The 22382-nt window shown below is 44.8% G+C and overlaps 1 protein-coding gene across 1 annotated transcript; it reads right to left on the bottom strand.

Annotated features, from left to right (window-relative positions):
- Positions 1-1545: 1545 nt before the first annotated feature.
- C5AR1 (complement C5a receptor 1) lies at positions 1546-12049 on the bottom strand. Its single transcript, XM_068529095.1, has 2 exons — positions 12030-12049; positions 1546-2595 (listed from the first exon to the last, which is right to left on the bottom strand). Exons 1-2 carry the CDS (start codon positions 12030-12032, stop codon positions 1546-1548), a joined length of 1053 nt encoding a protein of 350 aa, XP_068385196.1. The 5' UTR covers positions 12033-12049.
- Positions 12050-22382: the final 10333 nt, after the last annotated feature.

Here is a 22382-nt window from a genome sequence, read left to right as displayed (position 1 = left end):
TATAATATATTCATACATATATACATTAATATAGTATTGATATATGTTATATATTTTGTTATATTACATATTTATATATTATATAATTATAAACAAAATTATTATATAATATTATATACTACATATTCATGTAACATATAATCATACAATATATAATAAATTATTATAATATAATTAATATAGCATTCATATCATTGTTAATATAACATATCATTGCATTACATTATTAAATATATTACTATTATTTCATCCTTTTCATTTAAATTTTTAACGTGGCTAGTAAAAAGTTTTAAACTACATACGTGGCTCACATCATATTTCTGTTGGTCTGTACAATATTTCTAGCCAATGTGGACACACACACACACACACACACACACAAAACACTAAGCAGGAATATTTCCAAGTCAGTTATAAACAACGCAACATTTCAACATTTATTATTTTTTATTTTCACTTTTCAACTGGTGCGTACTAGTTTTTTTGAAAGTCCAAAGGTTACATGTTTTGTATGTTATATATGTATGAGTCCATTGATATAACATTCTTGAAAGGACCAAATCACAGAGATGGAGAGAGGATTCGTGGTTGCTAGGGGTTCAGGACAAGGCTGGGGAGGGTAGAAGGCAGTGCGAGTGGCTAGAAAAGGGTGTCACGAGGGATCCTGGCAGTGACGACAATGACCTGTATTCATGTCAACATCTTGGTTGTGATATTGTAATGTCATTTTGCAAGACGTGCCTATTGCAGGAAACAGGTCAAAGGTACCCAAGATCACTCCGTTTTACTACTTACAACCCAACGGCATGAGAATTTAAATGAGGTCAAAAGAAAATGTTTAATTTTTTTTCAGTGCAAACAAAACAGCAGTTGACAACATAAGACAGCAAATTCCCCTGGGACCCCATTCCCTGGAGGGGCCCAACCAATGTTTCCCAACCCTAGGTGTCTTCCTCACTGCTTGCTTTTTGCCATAACCATATAACATCTTTTTACTTAATACTTTTTTTTTAACCCAGTGAAGTAACATACTAACTTACTGTTTTTCTTTAAATCAACTCAATTCCAAAAGCTGAGATAGGTCCGTGGACTTTTGCTTTGTACTAAACAAGAATAACTTCTGAGACGCCAGTTACATTTTTTTTTTTTTTTTGCCAACTCTCCATAAAATAAATATAGAACTCTTTTCTTCAAGGTTTGAATGTTTCTGTTTGTCTGGGTTCTATGAATCTAACGTATTCACACTCTCTGCACACGAATGCGTTGTTCTATGGAAGGACTCCAGGTATATTGGGTGCTGTTTGTTTTCCAAAGGCCTTGGATGGAAAGAAAGGTTGCGGGTCCCTAGAAGGACGTGCTAATCTTGGAAATGCCGAGTGATGAGAAGGGTTCGCCTGGAAGAGGAAGGACAAGGCCGGGAAAGATGGAAGGCATGGAGGCGAATTCACTCAACCGTCACCCACCTCGCCAAGATCCAATAAGCAATGTGAATGGACCGGAAGTTTGGTTGAGCGCCGGAAAGATGGTGGCCAGAGAGGCCTCGCCTTACACCGCCTGGCTCTTCAGGGTCGGGGTGTCCACCGTGGAGAACGTGTTGGACTTGCTCTCCCTGCCCACGGACTCTTCGACCAACACATCCCGGATCCTGGAGGGGAGGGACCTGAGGAACCGGGCATGAAAGCCCTGGGCAGCGACCACGTAGATGATGGGGTTAATACAGCAGTTGATATAAGCTATGGAGACACACAGGGCATCCAAAGTGGACACGGATTTGAAGTTTGCCTTGTGGAAAAAAAACAGCAACATCCCTGTCACCTGGTAGGGCAGCCAGAAGACAAAGAAGCTGGCCACCACTGCCACCACCACCTTGAGAGTCTTGGTGGAGCGGGTAGCACTGCGGCTCCACGCCCGGATCAGAAGGATGGTGTAACAGACTGTAAGTGTGGCCAGCGGCCCCAGGAAGCCCACGACCAGCCGGATGATGGCCACGGCCCTCTCTGTATATAAACCGTCCTTACCATAGTCAAGCACGCACATCACCTTGGGTGGGAAGTGCTCCACGTGGACCTTACGAAACACAAAGGAAGGTACAGTCAGCAGCAGAGCCAAGGCCCAGGCCACACCGCAGGCCACCCAGGCCAAGCGGGCCCCTCGATAGTTCTGGCACCAGATGGGATTAAACACCAGCAGGAAGCGGTCGGCGCTGATCGTGGCCAGGAGCAAGATGCTGGCAAACATGTTAAGCAGGATGAGAGAGGGCAGGATTCCACAAGCAGCGCCACCGAAGGGCCAGTGGTTGTGCTGGACAATGGATGCAAACAAGATGGGCAGCGCCAGGCAGGAGAGGAGGTCAGCCACCGCCAGGTTGAGAAACCAGATGGCATTGATGGTTCGCCTGACCTCGGACCCCGTCACACAGACCACCAGGGCGTTGCCTGGCACTCCCACCAGGAAGACGACTGCAAAGATAACCAGGGCGATCACATCTGGAGCATGCAGCCTGCGGGTTTGGGAAGAGTCATCCACCAGTATGTTGGGGTTATCGGTCCAGTTGCTATAATCGTAGTAATCAGGGGTGCTATTAGTCATGGAGTCCTGGGTGGAATCAGAGAAGCAGGGATGGTATAAGTCTGCAGACAGGTGGCAGGGGGGCCCATCAGAGCTACTCAAAGCCCATCACTCCACTTCTTTAAGTCTTAGGTTTCTCCCGGGGAAATGGGGATGCTGAGGGCTGAGAGCCAGCTGGGGTGTCATACCACTTATTAAAGTGGTGAAAACCCTTCCATGCTAATGGGTCTCCATGCCATCCTGCCACCTCCCCCTGAAGTCCCTGGACTTCCCCAGAATCTAGCAACCGAATGGTTAAAGCCTAGGCCTGCTACAATACTGTGGTCGCTATCCACTCTGGCCAGTACCCATGACACACTGCTTGTTAGACATCTTTAATGTCACCAACAAACTGAGATGATATTACTGAGTAGGTAGTTCCCCCACCAACACCACCATCAGCAGCGTCACCCCCTTTTGCTGCCTCCCACCCACTGAGGCAGCTCTGTGCTCTGCCTGGGAGCAGCTACCCAGAGTCAGCAGTGTTTCAGCAGGGCCTCATGTACCCAGGCATACGGGGTAGACAGGGACCACCAGTCATCAAGATACATAGTATCTTTTTTTAAAGTTAATTCTGCACTTTAATACTTAGAGGAGAATAAGCTAATAATCATATGCACATAAATCCAAAATTGATAGCCCAAGTTCTGAGCTATTCCCTAAATTTTATTTACTTATTTTTTAAATTTTCATTGGAGTATAGGTGATTTACAATGTTGTGTTAGTTTCAGGTGTACAGCAAAGTCAAGATACATAATATCTTAATGCAATATTTTAAAGAATCAAGATGAATGCCCCCCCCCAGAAAAAAAACCACAGTGGAAGAAAATTCTAATTTTAAGTAAAGACAACCTACTGCAGTTGTTTGTTTGGTTTATGACCCTGCATTATTATGCAAGAGGAACCTGCAGATCAGCCCACAGTTTTCATTCCCAGCTGGGCGGGTTTTTGCAGGTTGGCAATGGCGTGCAAACATATCAAGCAATGTGGGGCTTTATGCATAGTCATGGGGTTTTAGGAGGGGTTGTTTTGGGAAGGGGGTTGGTACAGCTTTATTTACTTTTTCTACTTGGTTCAAACTATGGAAGGATATTTTCCTAAGTGTAGATAGGGGCACACATGTGTCCTTCTGCCCTGGGTACCAGGATGGCTCAGCACGACACTAGGATCCGGATCCCGACTGTCCTACTTGAAGCCTACATGGCCCTCTGCAAGTTCCATTACTGCTTCATGCCTCCATTTCATTCCTGGTTAACTCCTAGCAATCCTTCAGTTTTAGCTATCATTATTCCAAAACCTCAGTCTCAGAGCAGAGAGAAAATATTTAGGGGCAGCAAGAGGAAGAATAAGAAATAAGAATAAGGAATAGACTTGTACCTTGCTAGAGGCAGGGCAGAAGGGATGAGAGGAATAGAGAAGGATATGAGTTCAAGAACAAGGGGTATCTTAGAGCACAGGTTGTGGTCTTTAATTACCACCTGGCATTCAAAGGAACCAGGGCTCCTTGGAGAAAGGCTGATTCCTGTTCTGGGACAGAAAATATACAAGATGAGCCCAGAACAGCTCACACTAGAAAGTAAGAAAAAATTTTAAATAATGATAGGGACATATCAAAGAGACAGCCTGAAAAAGCTCTCACTAGTCAAAAAGATGGCACAATTTGAGTATATAATAATAATAATAATAATAAATAATAACTGTGATGCAATAAAATACATTAATAATAAAGATCTATGAGTTCATAATGGTAATAAAAGCAAATAAACCCATTGGTCACATTTTTATTCTGGAAAGGGAATGAATCAAGCACTTATCCTGCCATTTCTGTACAGAGTATATTTCAGGGAAATAAAGGGTCAATGTGGGCAGGCCTTCTTTAGAGAAGAATCTAAAAATAATACTTGCAGAAGGAATGATAGACTTAAGGAAACATGGATCTGGATGACAATCAACAACATCTAATAAAACCATCAGGTGAAAAACTGATAAATATAATAAATAGGTTGAGCTGGCACCGCAAACCCTCCAGCCAACCTCAGCACCTTGAGAAGAGAGACAAGTAGACATTTGCTCTATCTGATGTGATGCAGTAGAAAGGATACGGCACCACCTACGAAGTAATTTTTGCAAAAAAAAAAAAAATGAAGGTAAATCTAATCAAGATTCTAGATCTAAAACTACCAGTTTACAGGAAAAGCAGAGGAGAGAGGAACACGATAAATAACACCACAGGGACAAAATCAGCCCAATCAGAACTCAGGAAACTCTACAGGACAAATGGTCTTGTTACTCTCACAGATAAATGGCATTTTTAAAAAGGAAGGGGAGGGACTTCTCTGGCGGTCCAGTGGCTAAGACTCCCCGCTTCCAATGCAGGGAGCCCAGGTTCAATCCCTGGTTGGGGAACTAAGATCCTACATGTCGTGCAGCGCGGCCAAAAGATTTTTAAAAAAGGGGCAGGGGAAGGAACAGGAAGTGTCATGGATTAAAAGAGATTTAAGAAGCATATCAACCAAAGGCAAAATGGAGACCTTGGTTGGATCCAATTGGAATAATCATATGGGAAAGAAGATATTTTAGAGACCATCTGGGAGATTTAAAAATGGACTGAATATTTGACGATAGTAAGGAATTATTGCTAATTTTGTTGAGGGTGATATGATACTGTGCTTATGTTTTCAAAAAGTGGGGGAAGGCTATTTCTGATAGAGATACTTAGCAAGTGAAATAGGATGTTTTGGATTTGCTTTAAAACACTCCAGAAAAAAAATAGCTAGAGGGAAGGAGAGAGGAAGGAAGAAGGAAGGGAGGAAGGGAGGACCAAAGATGACTTAGAATGGCAAAGTGTTGATAACTGCTGGAGGCTGGGTGATGGGTACATTGGGCATTCACAGTATTATTCTCTCTATTTTTGTGTGTTTGAAATTTTCCGTAATAAAATAAAGAACAGAGAAGTCTTGAGCACTTCTTCCCCAGACAGAGCTGCCTGGAAGTGTCATACCGCCCCAAGGGAGAAAGGGTAGCAGCTGAGCTGCAAACAGCCTTGGATGCAAAACTGTAACCCAGAGGCACCAGACACAGCAGAAAAATCCCCATGCAGGACACGGAATGATCATACTAAAGTAGACAGTATTGATTGAGCATCTACTATGCTCCAAGCACAGCATTAGCTCTTTCGATCCTGACCATGACCCTACAAGTAGGTTCTATTAATATGTCCATTTTATTGATGAGAAAACAGAGGCACCAGAAGATCAAGTAGCCTGTTGCAGTCACATAGATGGGAATTCAACTCTGTTTAGATTGGGATACAAACCCAGGCAGGCTGCCCCTGGGCATCTCCAGGGGGGCTGTCAATGGGGTAAGGACACTTGAGGGGTGAGGTCTGTGGCCCTTGGAGCCCACCCCTGAAGGTGACTTTGTCACCAACCCAGGGAAAGGAGATAGAGAAAAATAGAAATCATTATTATAGAAATAATAAGAGCTGGATTCTGAGGGCACCTAAATTTGCAGGCTGAGGTTGATACCCACTAAACACCCAGCTCGCGGATTAAAGAAGATGAAAAATGTTCAAGCACCTGGCAAAATGCCTGGTACACAATAGGGAGATGAGAAATGGCAATGCTCTTATTATTTATCGATCTTACAATTATTGAAGAGCTCAGATCTTTCTCTGAACAACTGTTTTTTATTTCTAGTTCCTTTATGTTACCCTAAGGTCAACTGGGTCAATCGGGCTGATGGTCCAGGGTACTTGCTGGTAGAGCCATAGTAGTGATTAAATTATTCAGAGGGAAAATGTCAATGTCAGCTGATGAGTGGATGAACAGGGTAGCTATAACCAGGCAGTGGAATATTATTTAGCCATAAAAAGGGATGAAGTATTGATACAAGCTACAACGTGGATGAAGCTTGTAAACATTATGCTGAGTGAAAGAAGTCAGACACGAAAGGTCACATATCGTATGATTCCATTTACATGAGGTGTCCAGAATAGGCAAATCCATAGAGATGGGGAATGTGCTAGTCATTGCCAGGGACTGGGGGAAGGGAATCAGGGAGGGAGTGCTTAATGGGTACAGGGTTTTTTTGAGGGTGATTAAAAGGTTCTGGAAATAGATAAAGATAGTGATGGGACAACACCTTGAATGTACTAAATGTCGCTGAATGGTACACTTTAAAATGGTGAATTAGTGTGTATGGCTGATTCATTTTGTTGTGCAGTAGAGGCTAACACAACATTGCAAAGCAACCATACTCCAATAATAATTAATATAAATAAATTAATTAATTTAAAAAATGGTGAATTGTATGTTACGTGAATTATACGGAATTAAAATTAAAATGCCAGTGTCATAAAGACAAGAAAGGACCAAAGGACTGTTCCAGATGAATGGGGACTAAAGAGCCAGGACAACCAAATGTAATGTGACATCCTGGACCGGAGTCTGGAGCAGGAAAAACAAATTCACTCTAAAGGGCATTATTTGGACAATTGAGCAAGTTTGAATATTATCTAGTATTGCACCGTTTGGATATAGATAATAGTATCTCACCAAACAGTACATTTCCTGACATAGATCATTGTGCTGTGCTCGTGTAAATGAATGTCCTTGTTCTTGAGACGGAGACACCGAGACATGTGGGGGGCAAAGGACATGATGCCTGCAGCTTACTCTCAACTGGTTCAGGACAAAAAGACAGTAGATGATATATAGATAGATAGATAGATAGATAGATAGATAGATAGATAGATAGATAGACAAAGCAAACTTGGAGAATCTGGGTAAAGAGTATATGGAAGTTCTTTGTATTATTCTTGTAATTTTTCTATAAGTGTGAAAATGTTTCAAAAAAGTTAAAATTGTTGAATTATTTCCATTGATAACGAGCCCCTGCCCTGAGCCACCCACCTGTACCATCCCCACTCCCAGCACCCTGGCCTCCCATTTTCTACTTTGGGACCCCCACTCCCAGTTCCCATGCTCGGATCACGAAAGGGTTAATGCCAAGCATGGCAAGAGGCCCCAGACCCTGCTCAGGGGGGCTCTGCACCTTAGCAGGATGTTAAATATTTTAAATGTCCACCTCAGACATGATACATGAAGCTAGCTTTTGTCCCTGCTCGTTTCACAAGCTCTCGGCCATGTTTAGCTGCAGAATAACCCAGACCCCAAAAATGGGAGCCTCCCCACCCCCTGCTCTCACGCTCACCATTACCCCTCTCATCAGCTGACAAGCTCCTTTTCTGGAATGAACTCACGAGGCCCTTTCCTCTCACTGACTTCACAAGTGCAGAAAAAAGATGCTGATTCTAACCCTTTGTGATTTCTAGGATGCTCCCGATAAAAAAGGCTTGCAAAGTTCTGCCATTGCAGCATCCCTACAAAGAATGGAAATAGCCGAAGCATCCAGCAAGAGGGGACTGACTAAATTAATGATGGCACATCCAGGCAAAAGAATACTATGCAACCGTCAAAAGAATGAGGAAGTTTACGTAAGGATGTGTGTGAAAAGAGCTCCAAGATCTAGGGTGAAATAGAAAAAGCAGGAACTGAACAGTGCATGAAGCAAGCTACCTACAAAAAAGGAATCTCTCTCTCTCTCTCACTCTCTCAGTTTTCCTCTCTCTCTCCCTTCCTTCCTCCCCCTCCCTCCCCTCTGTCTCTATCATTCTATCTCTCCGTGTGTGTGTGTGTGTGTGTGTGTGTGTGTGTGTGTGCTTGCTTCTGTATGCACAGACTAGTTCCAGAAGCACGCAGAGGAAATCTGTAACAGTGATTCCCCCTGGGGAGGGGAAGTAGTGGGTTGGAGGGCAAGCATTGGAAGGAAGCTTTTACCATATATGCTTTTGTTCTTCTTTTATGTAGAGCCATACCAGTGAATGCACCACCCTTTCCCCCCAAAATGGATGTTATATAGACTATACAAAAGAATTCATGGTTCTACCATTCTAGGAGTCTAGGAAAGATTCTAATAATATTTCTTCATTGCACAAATATTAACAGGCTAGGGGATTTGTTCCTGACATACCTGGCACCTGCCCTTGGAGAGGTTATGGTCTACTGGGAGAGAGAAATTAATCCCCAGGGATGGGAACTGAGTGTGTTCAATAGAGAATACAGCCTGGTGTGGGACCAGGAGAAGGGTCTTGGTGAAATAAAACCGCAGCACCATTCAACAGAACTTTCTGTACTGATGGAAACGTTCCAGATGTGCACCATCCAAGATGGAAGCCACCAGTCACCTGTGGCTGTTGAGTGCATGAAACGTGGCAGATGCGTCTGGGAAGTGAACTTTTACTTTTCTGTCATTTTAATTAAATTTCACCAGCCACATGTGGCTGGTGGCTACCGTCTCGGACAGCACAGGTCTGGGGCTCCTAAGTGATTCCTAAGTGCCGGGCGCTGTTCTCCGTGCTTCCCAGGTGTTAGTTCGTCAATTCCCTAAGCACAGTATTTATGCCACAACAACCCCAAGGGCAGGGTACTCTTATTGTTCCTAAGTTCACAGGCTCATTTCAAGAGCCCTTGTCTGTTGTGTGGAGAAAGGGCTCCCGATCAGAAGCTGACAAGAAAAGGAGGTTGGGATTGTCTAGCTGCGGTGAGGGATGATGGTGCCTTGCACTACGGTGGTGGCAGTGAGGAGTCATGAATGGATCGGAGGAGAACAGGGTGAAGAAGATGCTTGCGAGAAAAGAATTCAGAATTGCCAAGCTCTGTTCTAAGTCCTTTTCACATAACAGCTCGCTTATTTATTTATTTATTTATTTAGGCCACGTAGCAGGCGGGTTCTTAGCTCCCCAACTAGGAATTGAACCTGCGCACCTTGCGGTGGAAGCGCGGAGTCTTAACCACTGGACCGCCAGGGGAGTTCCATGTATCATCTCATTTAATCCACAGGACGACCCTATGAGCATTGTTGCCATTGCAACACCCATTTTACAGATGAGAAGACTGAGGCTACAGAGAGCTTAAGAGACCTTTCCTAGTCCTCGCAGTTAGCAAGTGGCAGAGGTAGGAGAGAACTTCTGAGAGTCCAACTCCAGAGCCCTCTCTGAGAGGCTACCAGACCTCAAGTGTGTTGAGAGTGAGGGGCATGCATTCAAGGCAAAAGGCCACAAGGTAACACGGAGAGAGTGTCCACACACCAGAAAAATGAACGGACGTCAGCGTGGCTGGCAGGTAGCCAAGACGAGGTTGGAGGAGCCAAAGATGCCATGTTAAAGGATATGTATTTTATCCTGGGGTAATGGGGAGCCATGGATGGTCTTGTAGCTGCAGAGGGACTAGATGAGAGTTCCTCTTTAGAAAGATCCCTCTGGCTGCTGTGAGGAGGTAAGACTAGAGGCAAGAGGACCAGAGAGGAGGCAGAGGCAGGGACCCAGGCTAGCGAAGATGGGGGCTTCGATGGGGGTGATGCCCGGGGGAGGAAGAAAAGTGGAAAGACTTAAGAGGCATGACAGGGGACTTCCCTGGTGGTCCCGTGGTTAAGACTCCGTGCTCCCAATGCAGGGTGCCTGGGTTCGATCCTCGATCAGGGAACTAGATCCAGCATGCATGACACAACTAAGACCCAGCACAGCTAAATAAATAAATAAATAATAAATAAATAAATAAATATTTTAAAAAGAGGCATGACATGGCTACAGTCAAGCAGCTGGTGGGTGGTAAACTCTGCCCCAGCCCCTTCCCAACCTCATTGGGCTTCAGTCTCACCATCCTCACAGCAGGAAAGTCCTGCCAACTGTCCCCTCCATTACAGTGGAAATAACAGACTCACATAGGAATGCTGTCAGAGCTAGAAAATACGCAGAAGGCACAGTCTGCTTTTTTCCGGAACACCCCTCTTCCTGTTCCTACATGGACACAACGTCTTTAAACAATCCACACACAGAACCACTTGAAACCATTATAGCATCCTCTGAGACATGGGATACAAGGGTGGAGGTGAGCATCTCGACTCAGATTTATCTTCTTGAATTTGCAATCTTTGTGACTCAACATCCCTGAGCACGAAGAAACATAAGCACTTGTGTTTTAAAAACCACGAGAAAAAGACAAGCCTTCAGATCCTCTGAGGATGCAATGAACTGCCTTTCAGGTTGGCAAAAATAAAAAAGTTCCATATAACTATGCAGATGGGGGTCTAGACAAGTAGATACTCTCATGCTCTGTAGATGAGGAATGTAAATTGGTACAAGTTTTGTCAATATCTGTTAAAATAAAAATTTCCCATGCCTTGGATTCAGCATTTGCAGTTCTGGAAACCCAGATGTGGGTCCAAAGATGTAATCTGGGTTTTGTTTTGGTTTGGTTTGGTTTTGCCACACGGTTTGTGGGATCTTAGCTCCCTGACCAGGGATCTAACACCAGCCCTCGGCAGTGAAAGCACCAAGGTTTAACCACTGGACCACCAGGGAATTCCCTAATTTTGGTTTTAAAGACAAAGTATTGGACAGCCTAAATCTCCTTTGATAAGAGATGGAAACTCCCACTGGCATATCACACAGCTGATAAAAGGAAAGAGGCAATTTCCCTGAAATACATGGGGATGATACCTTCCTCACAGATTGTTTAAGTCAAAATTCGTAAACGTCAAGTGCCTAGCACAGTGCCTGGCATGCAGTAAGCGCTCAATAAATGCTGGGCAATAATATAATATGTTATTCATGAAAGAAAAAAAAAAAAGACGTAGGATAATGTGTAAAAGAGACTTCCCTTTATAGGGTGGGTGGCGGAGAAAGGATAGACACGTCACAAGCATTGAGGGCCAACTGTATGCCAGGCACTGCTGTAAGAGCTTTCTGTGTATTATCTCATTTAATTCTCTCCACGACCCTATGATGTAGATTCCGCTCTGTAGGGTTACTATCCCCATCTTCGCTATAAGGAGAAGGAGGTTCAGAAAGACGGGTCTCGCCCGCTATTACACAGGAAAGGCAGGGTTTGAACCCCATTTCAGTATGACCCTCGTGTCAAACTACTCCTTACTTTGTTCCCTACGCTGCCCTGGAGCACCTGTAGACTGTTTCCAGAAGGATCCACCACAAACTGGTGACCACCGTTGCCTCTGGGGGAAGCTACAATGAATCTGAAGCTCTGGGGAGGGAAGGGAGTTTCACGGAATACCCTTTAGGGATTTGGAGCTATTTAACAGAAAGAAAAAGAAGTCGAAGCTAATCGTGGGCCCTATAATCCCTTGACAATCTAACTCTTTAGCTGCCTCCCAGACCTGGAGTGGGAGAGTCTGAGATGAGGGAGAGGGGAGAAGGCGGGGGCTGGAGATCGAGGGCAGGGAGGAGGAGGAAGGAAAGGGGGAGAGGTAGCAAGAAGGGGCGAGTGGGGCAAGCAGACGGCGCCCAGAAGGGAGAGTGCGCAGGTAGAGGGTGTCTGCCCCCCACTCCCCCCGCCAAGACTCACCATATTCAGGTCTCTCCCAGGTTCTCCGCTGATCAAAGGTTCCCTCCCGCCTGAGGGCTGTGGTTTTTAAAGCCCCAAGTGAGTCTGCAGATAGGCGGAAAGGAAGTGACCCGTCTTTCCCCTTTGGGGTTCTCATTGGTCTAGGGCTCCTTCTGCGGGGCACACACCCAGAGAGCCCCATCACCTCCTCCCAGCCACAGGAAGGAGGCAGGGGCTCCGAAACCTGAGGAAGTTCCAGGTCCCAGGAGGGAGGAAGCCAGACGAAAGAGACCCCCACCCCATCTAGGCTCGGCCCCTCTCCAGGCCTTGGTTTGCCCCATTTGAGATGATCTCTCCCTTTCCTTCTATGGCCCCAGGTAGCAGTGGAAAATCTCAGGGGTCCAACTGGCTTAAACCTGGGAAACAGAGATTGTGAGACCCAGCCTCCCAACCAGATTCCATTGAGGCCCAGAGAGGCACAGCAGGTCTGTGGAGGTGGCCCAGCACTTGGGGACAGTTCCGTCTTCCTCCCTAGAGTTTTGAAGATGGCATGCACCCCCCCAGAGCCACCACCATCCTTTCCGGCCCCATTCTGGGTTCTTGTGGAAACATGCTGGAGTCTGGGGCAGGGAAGGATCCTACCTGATTTAGTTTCTTATTGCTGCTGTAACAAATCGCCATAAACTGGGTAGCTCAAAACAACAAAAATGTATCCTTTCACAGTTCTAGAGGCCAGAAATCCGAAATCAAAATGTTGCCAAGGCCACACTTCCTCTGTAGGCTCCAGAGCAGAATCTGTTCCTGCCTCTTCAAGTTCTGGTCTCCGCCAGCATTCCTTGGCTCGTGGCCACATCACTCCAATCTCTGCCTCTACGGTCACATCTCCTTCCCTCCTACTGTGTGTCTCAAATCTCCCTCTGCCTCCCTCATTTAAGGACCCTTGTGATTACATTTAAGGACCCCCTAGATAATCCAGGATAATCTCCCATTTCAAGATCCTTAATTTACCTGCAAAGTCCTTTTTCCTATATAAAGTCATGCCCCGGGTTCCAGGAATTAGGATGCAGACATCACTGGGAACCATTCTTCAGTCTATCACAATGAGCATGATTATTACGACGGGTGCAGAAACAGGTTCATTTTTCCCATGCTTGTCTGCAACTCTCCTGTAGACCACCCACATCATTCCTCCACAAATAGTATTTTTCTCCAGCAAGCTTCAATTTGTGACGATCTAGCTTTCTTTTTATTGCAAAGACGATCCACGCACCTTGTAAACATTTGAACAATCCAGAAATGCCCTCCTCACCCCCACCCCGCAAAAAGAGCATTGAAAAATCCCCTGACTGCTAACCTTCTGAAACTCCTATTAGCAGTTTGGAGTGTATTCACCCAGACTTTTACAAATGTGGTGTTTGTGTTTGGGAATGGATATGTGAGTGCACGATGTTCGGCAAGTTTCTGTTCTACTAAATGAAGCCATGTGTTGTGGACGTGACTCGGGGAGGATTTTGAAGGTCTAGTTGTGGGGATTTGGTGCTGGTAGGAATGCGTGGTTGTTATACCAACCCTGACCTCAAGAGGGCGTCTGAGGGACTTCCCTGGTGGCGCAGTGGTTAAGAATCCGCCTGCCAATGCAGGGCACACAGGTTCCAGCCCTGGGCCGGGAAGATCCCACATGCCGCGGAGCAACTAAACCTGAGCGCCACAACTACTGAGCCCACGCGCCTAGAGCCTGTGCTTCGCAACAAACATAAGCCACCGCAACGAGAAGCCCACGAACCACAACGAAGAACAGCCCCTGCTCGCCCCCAAGTAGAGAAAACCGGGACGCAGCAACGCAGACCCAACGCCGCCAAAAATTAATTAATTAAAAAAAAGAGGGCCCCTGAGCTGTGGGAGACTCAGGAGGCAAGGTCACACCCTCTTGATTTTTTAAAGATTTTTGGACCAAAGTTGTGCATTGCCTTCAAATCTTGAGTTCTTAACATTTTCTATGTCCTGGACCTTTAGCGAAGTTATGAACTGCCTCTCAGAATAATTCTTATAACTTTTTACGTTGATGTAATTTCCAATTTAAAGGGAAGTGGCTGGGATAGTAAAAGCAGAAAGGAAATGTGATAACACCTTATGTAAGCCACCATCCTCATTCACATTTCATCAACTGTTCCAATAATGTGTTTTTATCACTATTTTTTCAGAATAATGTTTTTGTAAGTACATTTAAACACCTCGTGCTTTTGTAACAGCATCGTTAAGTCCACTGTTAGTTTGAAACCTGTTTATTTGATCACTTCCCTGTTGGTGGAACTTTAGGTTGTTTCCAATATTTTTGTCCGTATCACAGTGAGCACCCTTGCACATACATCCTGGTGCCCATGTACAAGGACTTATTGCAGATAACTCTCTAGAAATGGAATTGCAGGGCAGAGGGGGTGCATACATCGTTCTCAGTATTAGCAACCTTTATGCTGGTGTCTCTTCATCCTCTTCCTCAAGACCCGACCTGGGCGGCTCAATAGAGCAGCTACCAGCCACATGCAGCTACTGAGTAACTGAAATGTGGTGAGTCCAACTTGAGATGTGCCCTCCCTGAGTATAACACACACACCAGATTTCCAAGACTTACTGGAAAAAAAAAAAAAAAAAGATTGTAAAACATCTCAACAATTTTTATATCGTATTACATGTTCAAATAATAAAAGTTTGGAGAAATTGTGTTAAGTACAATATATTATTAATTACAGTTGACGCCTGAAGAAAGTGGAGGTTAGGGGCACTGACCCCCGTGTGGTCGAAAACCCTAGTACTGCTCTCTCTGCCTCAAAAACAAAGGAATTGATAAATGACTCACCCAAAGGCAGGAAGTGGAAACAGTTGGGATAGAATGAGGACTCAAACTCTAGTTCTTTTGATTCCACATATTGTGATCTCTAATCGAACACAAACTTTTCCCCACACTTAGTTAATTTAAAAATCTGTAAAATGAAAGTACAGGTACTATATCTATGGGAAAAAGCCCGCATGTAAGTGGATCTGCCCAGTTCAAACCCATGTTGCTCAAGGGTCAACTATATATTATTGTTATTGTTACATATTTTAGATCATTATATAAAATAGATAACTAATGGGAACCTATTGCATAGCACAGGCAACTCTACTCAGTACTCTGTAATGACCTATATGGGAAAATAATCTAAAAAATAGTGGATAGATGTATATGTATAACTGATTCACTTTACTGTACACCTGAAACTAACACAACATTGTAAATCAACTACACTCCAATAAAAATTTTTAAAATAATTTTTTTTAATTTTTAAAACATTATGTTACAATATAACTATATAATATTAACATCTTACTGTGACTATAATATATTAATATATGTTTATATTGTTGATATTAATCTAATATATAATTATATTATTAAATATGTTATTATTTCATTTGTTCCTTTTTACTTTTCTAACACAGCCACTTGAAAAATTAACATTACCTATGAGGCTTGCATTTATGGCTTACATAATATTTCTATAGGATAGGGACTTCCCTGGTGGCGCAGTGGTTAAGAATCCGCCTGCCAACGCAGGGGACATGGGTTCGAGCCCTGGTCCAGGAAGATCCCACATACCGTGGAGCAACTAAGCCTGTGCGCCACAACTACTGAGCCTGCACTCTAGAGCCTGTGAGCCACAACTACTGAGCCCACATGCTGCAACTACTGAAGTCTGCGCGCCTAGAGCCCGTGCTCCACAGCAAGAGAAACCACTGCAATGAGAAGCCCGCGCACCGCAACAAAGAGTGGTCCCCGCTCGCCACAACTACAGAAAGCTGGAGCACAGCAACAAAGACCCAACACAGCCAAAAATAAATAAATAAAATAAATAAATTTAAAATATATATTTCTATAGGATAGCACTGCTCTGGAGCCACCATTAGCCCAGCCAGAACCCTTGTGAATTATAAAGAGGTGTCCTTTCCAGACAGCACTCCATGCCAGGGCACACACACAATTTGACCGGGAGACCCATCTCTGACTATTCCCCTTAAGTTCATTTCTCTCTCACAAACCAGTGTAACTCATGGCTTCCACTGTGGGGTCTAAGGTGGCTGTGCCGGCTCTCACCACATCCAAGCAGAAAGGGAAAAAAGAAGATGGGGCACAGATGCCCAAACCTTTTAAGGATGAGACTCAGAAGTGGTACCTTGGCCTCCCATTCACAGCCCATTGCCTGAAACATGGTCACCTGACCACCCTAACTGCAAGGGAGGCTGAAAAACCTGGTCTTGAGCTGGATGTTCCCGTGTCCTGTTAAAACTCTATTCCAGTGGACAAATGGGAAAATACATCCTAGAGGACAACTAGAAGTCACAAACAGCATCAGGAAGGGCTGCTTTAATTTAAGAAAGATGGCATCTACTAAAACTAAACACACACCTAACCTATGACCCAGCAATCCCACTACTAGGTATTTACCTGATAGAGAACCCAACATGTGTCCAGCAAAATAATGTACTAGAATGTTCATAGAAGCTTTATTCATAATAACCAACAACTGGAATCCAACCTAAAAGTATCCAATCAGCTGTAGAATGGATAAATACATTGTACATTCATACAATGGAATACTATATAGCAGCAGAGAAGAATGCAAAAACTAATATTTAAAAAACTAGGGGACTTCCCTGGCGGTCCAATGGTTAAGACTTCATGCTCCCAGTGCAGGGCGTGTGGGTTCGATCCCTGGTCAGGGAACTAAGATCCTGCATGCCACACAGGGTGGCCAAAAGAAAAGAAAAGAAAAGAAAAAAACTAATACATGCAACAAACAACATGGCTGAATCTCAGAGTGATTCCACTGCATGAAAGAAGCCAGACACTAATGTGTACATGCTGTATAATTCTGTTTACATGAGGTCAACAGCAGACAAAACTAGGCTTTGGTGTCATAAGCCAGGATAGAGGTTATTTTCGAGGGGTAGAAATTGTAAGGGGCACTGGGGCAGAGAGGAATCTGGGGGCTAGAAACATTCTTTTTCTTGATCAGGATGTTGGTCCCACAGAGACATTCAACTGTGAAAATTCATTACGCTGCCCCTTTATGGTTTGTGAACTTTTCTGTCTGTGTCCTATATTTCAATAAAAGGTTTTTTCTTTTAATATTTATTTATTTATTTATTTATTTTGGCTGCGCCGGGTCTTAGTTGCGGCACACGAACTCTTCGTTTGCAGCACGCATGCGGGATCTAGTTCCCCGATCAGGGATCGAACCCGGGTCCCCTGCATTGCAAGCACAGGAGTCTCACCCACTGGACCACCACAGATTGAAGTCCCAGATTGTTGTTGTTTTAAGTAGCCCTGAGAGGCTTAAAATTTACACAATGGAAAGGGAAAGCAGAAAAGGATTGTGACCAAGTGGCATATAGACTCACGGTTTTGTGACCCCAAGTCCCTAGGATCGTTCAGAGCTGACCCCATCTGGAGGGACAAGACTGAGTAGGGGGCTGTAGCCACCACACCCCAAGGAGGGATAGCTGTGGCCAACCACCAGCCTGCCAGCAGCCATTGGAAGCCCAGAGCCAGTCAGATGTTAGCAATCCATGCCGAGGCTCTCAGCTGTGGGCACAGTGGCTTCTGAGGCAGGATGTTGTGAATTATCAGCAGCAGATCCACACAGGCGTCCGATCCTGGCTAGACTGGCTCACCAGAACTTTCGGCACTGTGGAATTTGAGACACAGGAGGTGGCAGTAAGCACCATGGGGAGACTGGGAGGAAAACTCTGGAGGATGCATCAAGGAGAGGGCCTCTCAAAGGCTGGCGGAAAACACCACCACCAGCAATAATAATAATAATAGCCAACACTCATCAAGCCATTGTCTGGTACCAGGGGCTGTTCTAAGCATTTCACAATAACCTGAACAGATTAAGATACGAAGCGCTGGGGCTTCCCTGGTGGCGCAGTGGTTACGAATCCACCTGCCAATGCAGGGGACATGGGTTCGAGCCCTGGTCCAGGAAGAGCCCACATGCCGCGGAGCAACAAAGCCCGTGCGCCATACTGAGCCTGCGCTCTAGAGCCCATGTGCCACACCTACTGAGCCCACGCGCCTAGAGCCCATGCTCCACAACAAGAGAAACCACTGCAGTGAGACGCCCGCGCACCGCAATGAAGAGTAGCCCCCGCTCGCCGCAACTAGAGAAAGCCCGCACACAGCAACAAAGACCCAATGCAGCCAAAAATAAATTAATTAAATAAAGAAATTTTTTTAAAAAAGAAATATGTATGTGAAACCATCACTACAGTCAATTTAGCTAACATTTCCATAATACCCAGAAGTTTCTCTGTGGCTTTTTGTAATCTATCTCTCACTCCCTCCACCTTCATTTTCAGGAAACCACTAATCTTCCTGACACTGTAGATTACTTTGTATTTCCTAGAAATTCATACTGATGGAAACATACAGTATAAGGATTTTTTTTTTTTCTGACCCGGCTTCTTTCACTCAGTAAAATGCTCTAGAGTTTCATCATGTCATTGCAGGTACCAGGAGTTTATACCTTCTTCTTTCTAACTTTCCATTGTACAGTGTGGTAGACAGAATAATGGTCCCTGGGTTCTTCATGCCTATGTGACTGACCCCCAGTGAAAACCCTGGACACCGAGGCTCAGGTGAGCTCCCTGATTGGCAATACTCCATGAATGTCATCACATGACGTACTGGAAAGAAATAAGTACTGTCCTATGACTCCACTGGGAGAGACCACTGGAAGCTTGTGCCTGGTCACTCCTGGACTCTGCCCTGTGCACCTTTTACCTTTGCTGATTTTAATCTCTAGCCTTTCACTGTAACATACCATAAACATGATTATGACGGCCTTTCTTAGTTCTGTGAGCCCTTCTAGTAAGTCCCTAAACCTGAGAGTTGTCTTGGGGACCCCCAACACACCTGTCTAGGTGTTTCTCAGTTTACACCTCTCAGAATTCCAGCGACTTCATCTCAGTTTGGTCTCTATCTCAATCTCCATTTCCATTTCCCAAACCCACATATTATCCATCTCCCAGGTCTTTCCTTGTCTCATTTTTCTTGTCTCTCCCTCTTCTCCATTTCCTTACAACATCTTCTGTTTCTGTCTATCAATTTGACAGCCAGAATTACAGCTGCCTCTTCTCTCTTGACGAAAACCACACTTTGATTATTTTTATAAAGTGGGAATTTTAGAACATCAGAAAACAGAATAGATAACAAGAAACACTCTCCCCTTGTTCCCTATCAAACTCAGTGCCAAGCACTTCCTAGGTGTTTACCATCATTGCTCCCATCCTCTGCCAGAAAGGGGATTCTTTAATCATCCACAGTCCTGAGCCCCAGGCTTCCTGGGCAGTGGGGACAGACAACAAAAAGATTTCTCATGCTCTGCACAATGTTCTGAAAGAGGACTGGCTGACAAAGGGTTAAAATGTTCCAAGACCTTTATTGTCACACTAAGAGAAGAAATGAAGAACCCGTGGTGTATCAGTTAATTATGGCTGTTGTTACAGACTGAATGTTTTTGTCCCCTCCAAAATTCGTATGTTGAAACAGAATCCCGAATGTGATGGAATTAGAAGGTAGGGCCTTTGGGGTGATTAGGTAATGAGAGTGGAGCTCTCATGAATGGGATTAGTGGCTTTATAAAAGAGACCCCAGAGAGCTCTCTGACTCTTTCTGCCATGTGAGGACACAGCAAGAAGGCAGCTGTCTACAAACCAGGAAGTGACCTCTCACCAGACACAGAATCTGTTGGCATCTTGAACCTGGACTTCCCAGCCTCCAGAACTATAAGAAATAAATATTTATTGTTTAAGCCACCCAGTCTATGGTAATTTGTTACAGAAGCCCAAAAGGACAAAGACAGCTATGTAACAAATATCTCCAAATATTAATAGTTTAAAACAATAACTTTTGTTGTTGCTCACAGATCCATGGGTCAGCTGGATGGTTCTTTTGGTCTTGGATGACCTAAACCATGCATCTGAAGTCAACTGTGGGTTGGGTAGTTGGCCCTGTTTCTGGGAGTTGGATGGATGCCTGTGGTCTGCTTGGTGCAGGCTCTCATCCTCCAGCAGGTTAGCCCAGGCTTATTCCCATGGCAGTGGAAACTTTCCAAGGAAGCAAACGGAAGACACAAAGACTCGCAAGACCTAGACTCAGAACTAACACAGCATCACGTCTGCCACATTCTATTGGTCAAGCCTAGCCCAGATTCAAGGGGTGGGGAAACTGGTGCTACCCCTTGAAAGGAGGAGCTACAAAGTCAAATGCAAAGGGCATAAGTGGGGAGATTTGTGGCCACTTTTTACTTGTGACACTAGTGGGCAGTGGTGATTCTATTCTGTTATAAAGAGAAAGCAAGCCCAATTTCTAGTCAAAAATGGTGTCTTTCACAGAAGATGTGCAGAATGTGTGACTCGTGTTTCAGAGCAGGAAACAACCCATTTGCGACAGTCATTAGAGATGGTCTCAGATACTGTGGCTCTCCTGGGCACATGGTAGGGTTCCACCTACTGGAGGTTTGGCGGGGCCATGTGACTTTTCCTGCCCAGTGAAACATGAGAAGAAGGAATATGTGCCACTTCAGTCTGCAAATTCTAAGAACTAGTACACCCTTGACCATATTTTTAATTTTCCCTTGGCCAGTCAGATGCTGGCTGGGGCTGTACTCATCTGAAGGCTTGAGTGGCTGGATGTCCCAGGGGGCTTACTCACATGTCTGGCAGTTGATTCTGGCTGTCAAATGGGAGCACAGCCAGGATTTTCAACCAGAGTGTCTGCATGTGGGCTCTCCATATGGTTTGGGCTAAGAAGCAAAATAAACAGTGAAATGAAACAGTTCAGAGTCAGATGGCCTGGATTTTCATCTTCCCACCCACTCATCCCCCCAACGCACACACTTACTGCTCTGCAAATTACTATTTAACCTCTCTGAGGCACAATATTAATATTCATGCCGTTCATATCACCCTTACTGGATGCTCATACTTTGGTTCTCAGTTTCGGGTTTGAACACAACATCCAGACCCTTTCCCCAACCCCCCCTGCCCCCCCCCCATGGTGGCCTAGGCTGGGACATGACCACCTGTAACAGATTGGATTACTCTTCAGAAGTCTTCACTCCATCCACTTCATCTCCTTGGAAGGAATGTATAATACTTCTACCCCTTTATACTGGGTTTGGCCATGTGACTTGTTTGGCCAATAGTATGATGGTACACAGAACACAAACAGAGGCTTGACATGTACCTGTACAGTTAAGTTCACACCTCTGCCATCAACATGAGAGATCCTGGGATAGACCGCTGGTCCCAAGCATTGAATGCACCAGCCAAGGCCAGCCAAGATCAGCCCATGCACAAACACCTGAGGCAGCCCAGTCAAGATCAGCGAGGCAGCCCACCATGTCCAGCCCCAATCAATCATGCCCCAGATGACCTCAGACATATGGGACAGCCCAGCCAAGATCAGTAGAGCCATCCAGCCACAATCAGCTAGGTGACTCTCAGCATGAGCTAAATAAATGTTCGTATTGGAACGGAGCAAGACCCTAAGGTCCTTCCCCCTCCGCATGTCCTCCACCTGCCTTTCGTCTGTGGAAGAACGTTAGCCAAAGAATAAGTTTAATCGGAGAAGTGAGAAAATGCAGAAACAGAGGAAATCAGTCCAACAAGACTAAATAATAATAATAGTTTAGCCATTAAGCATAGTCAAGGACCTTTAGTTCCTTCTCAAGGGCTATAGATAATATTCTGAGCCTATCCTGTGAGCTGTCTGATACTGACAACTCCAGCAAGTGGAAGAAGTTAACTACATGATGACAAGACTGTAGCCATGACATAAGCTGCCACAACTCTGAGAACTGGCCTCAAGGAAATGGGAACAAACCGACCCCGGAACTGAAGATTAACTGTACTTAAAACAGTCAAGATGAAGCTAATTAGACCACTGATAACCAATTTCAAGATGACTGTCAGAGCTGATTGTGCTGTTTCTGCATGGAGCCCCCTCCCTCTGTCTATAAAAGCTCTTGCCCCCTGATTTTCGGGGGGAGGGGGAGTCAGCCTTTGAACAGGTTTCCACCCTCCCCTCCCCACCACTTCCACCAACCTTGCCTCTTTATTGGCTTTTGAGCTGCGAGCAGCTGGACCACACTTTTGGTTACAGTATGTGTACATCACACACAGGTTTTGATTGTTTGTTACCCAACTATAGTGAATTGATACATTACCAGCAGTATATCCACAGACTCGTCATCATTACATAGCTGCAATGTGACTGTATGACCACCAGATTATTTTTATTTTATTTGTGATCCATGGACCACATAGCAAGAT

This window comes from Eschrichtius robustus, chromosome 19, assembly GCF_028021215.1.
Source record: "Eschrichtius robustus isolate mEscRob2 chromosome 19, mEscRob2.pri, whole genome shotgun sequence".
NCBI classification, from domain to species: domain Eukaryota; kingdom Metazoa; phylum Chordata; class Mammalia; order Artiodactyla; family Eschrichtiidae; genus Eschrichtius; species Eschrichtius robustus.
This window is presented reverse-complemented; position numbering and strand designations above follow the sequence as displayed.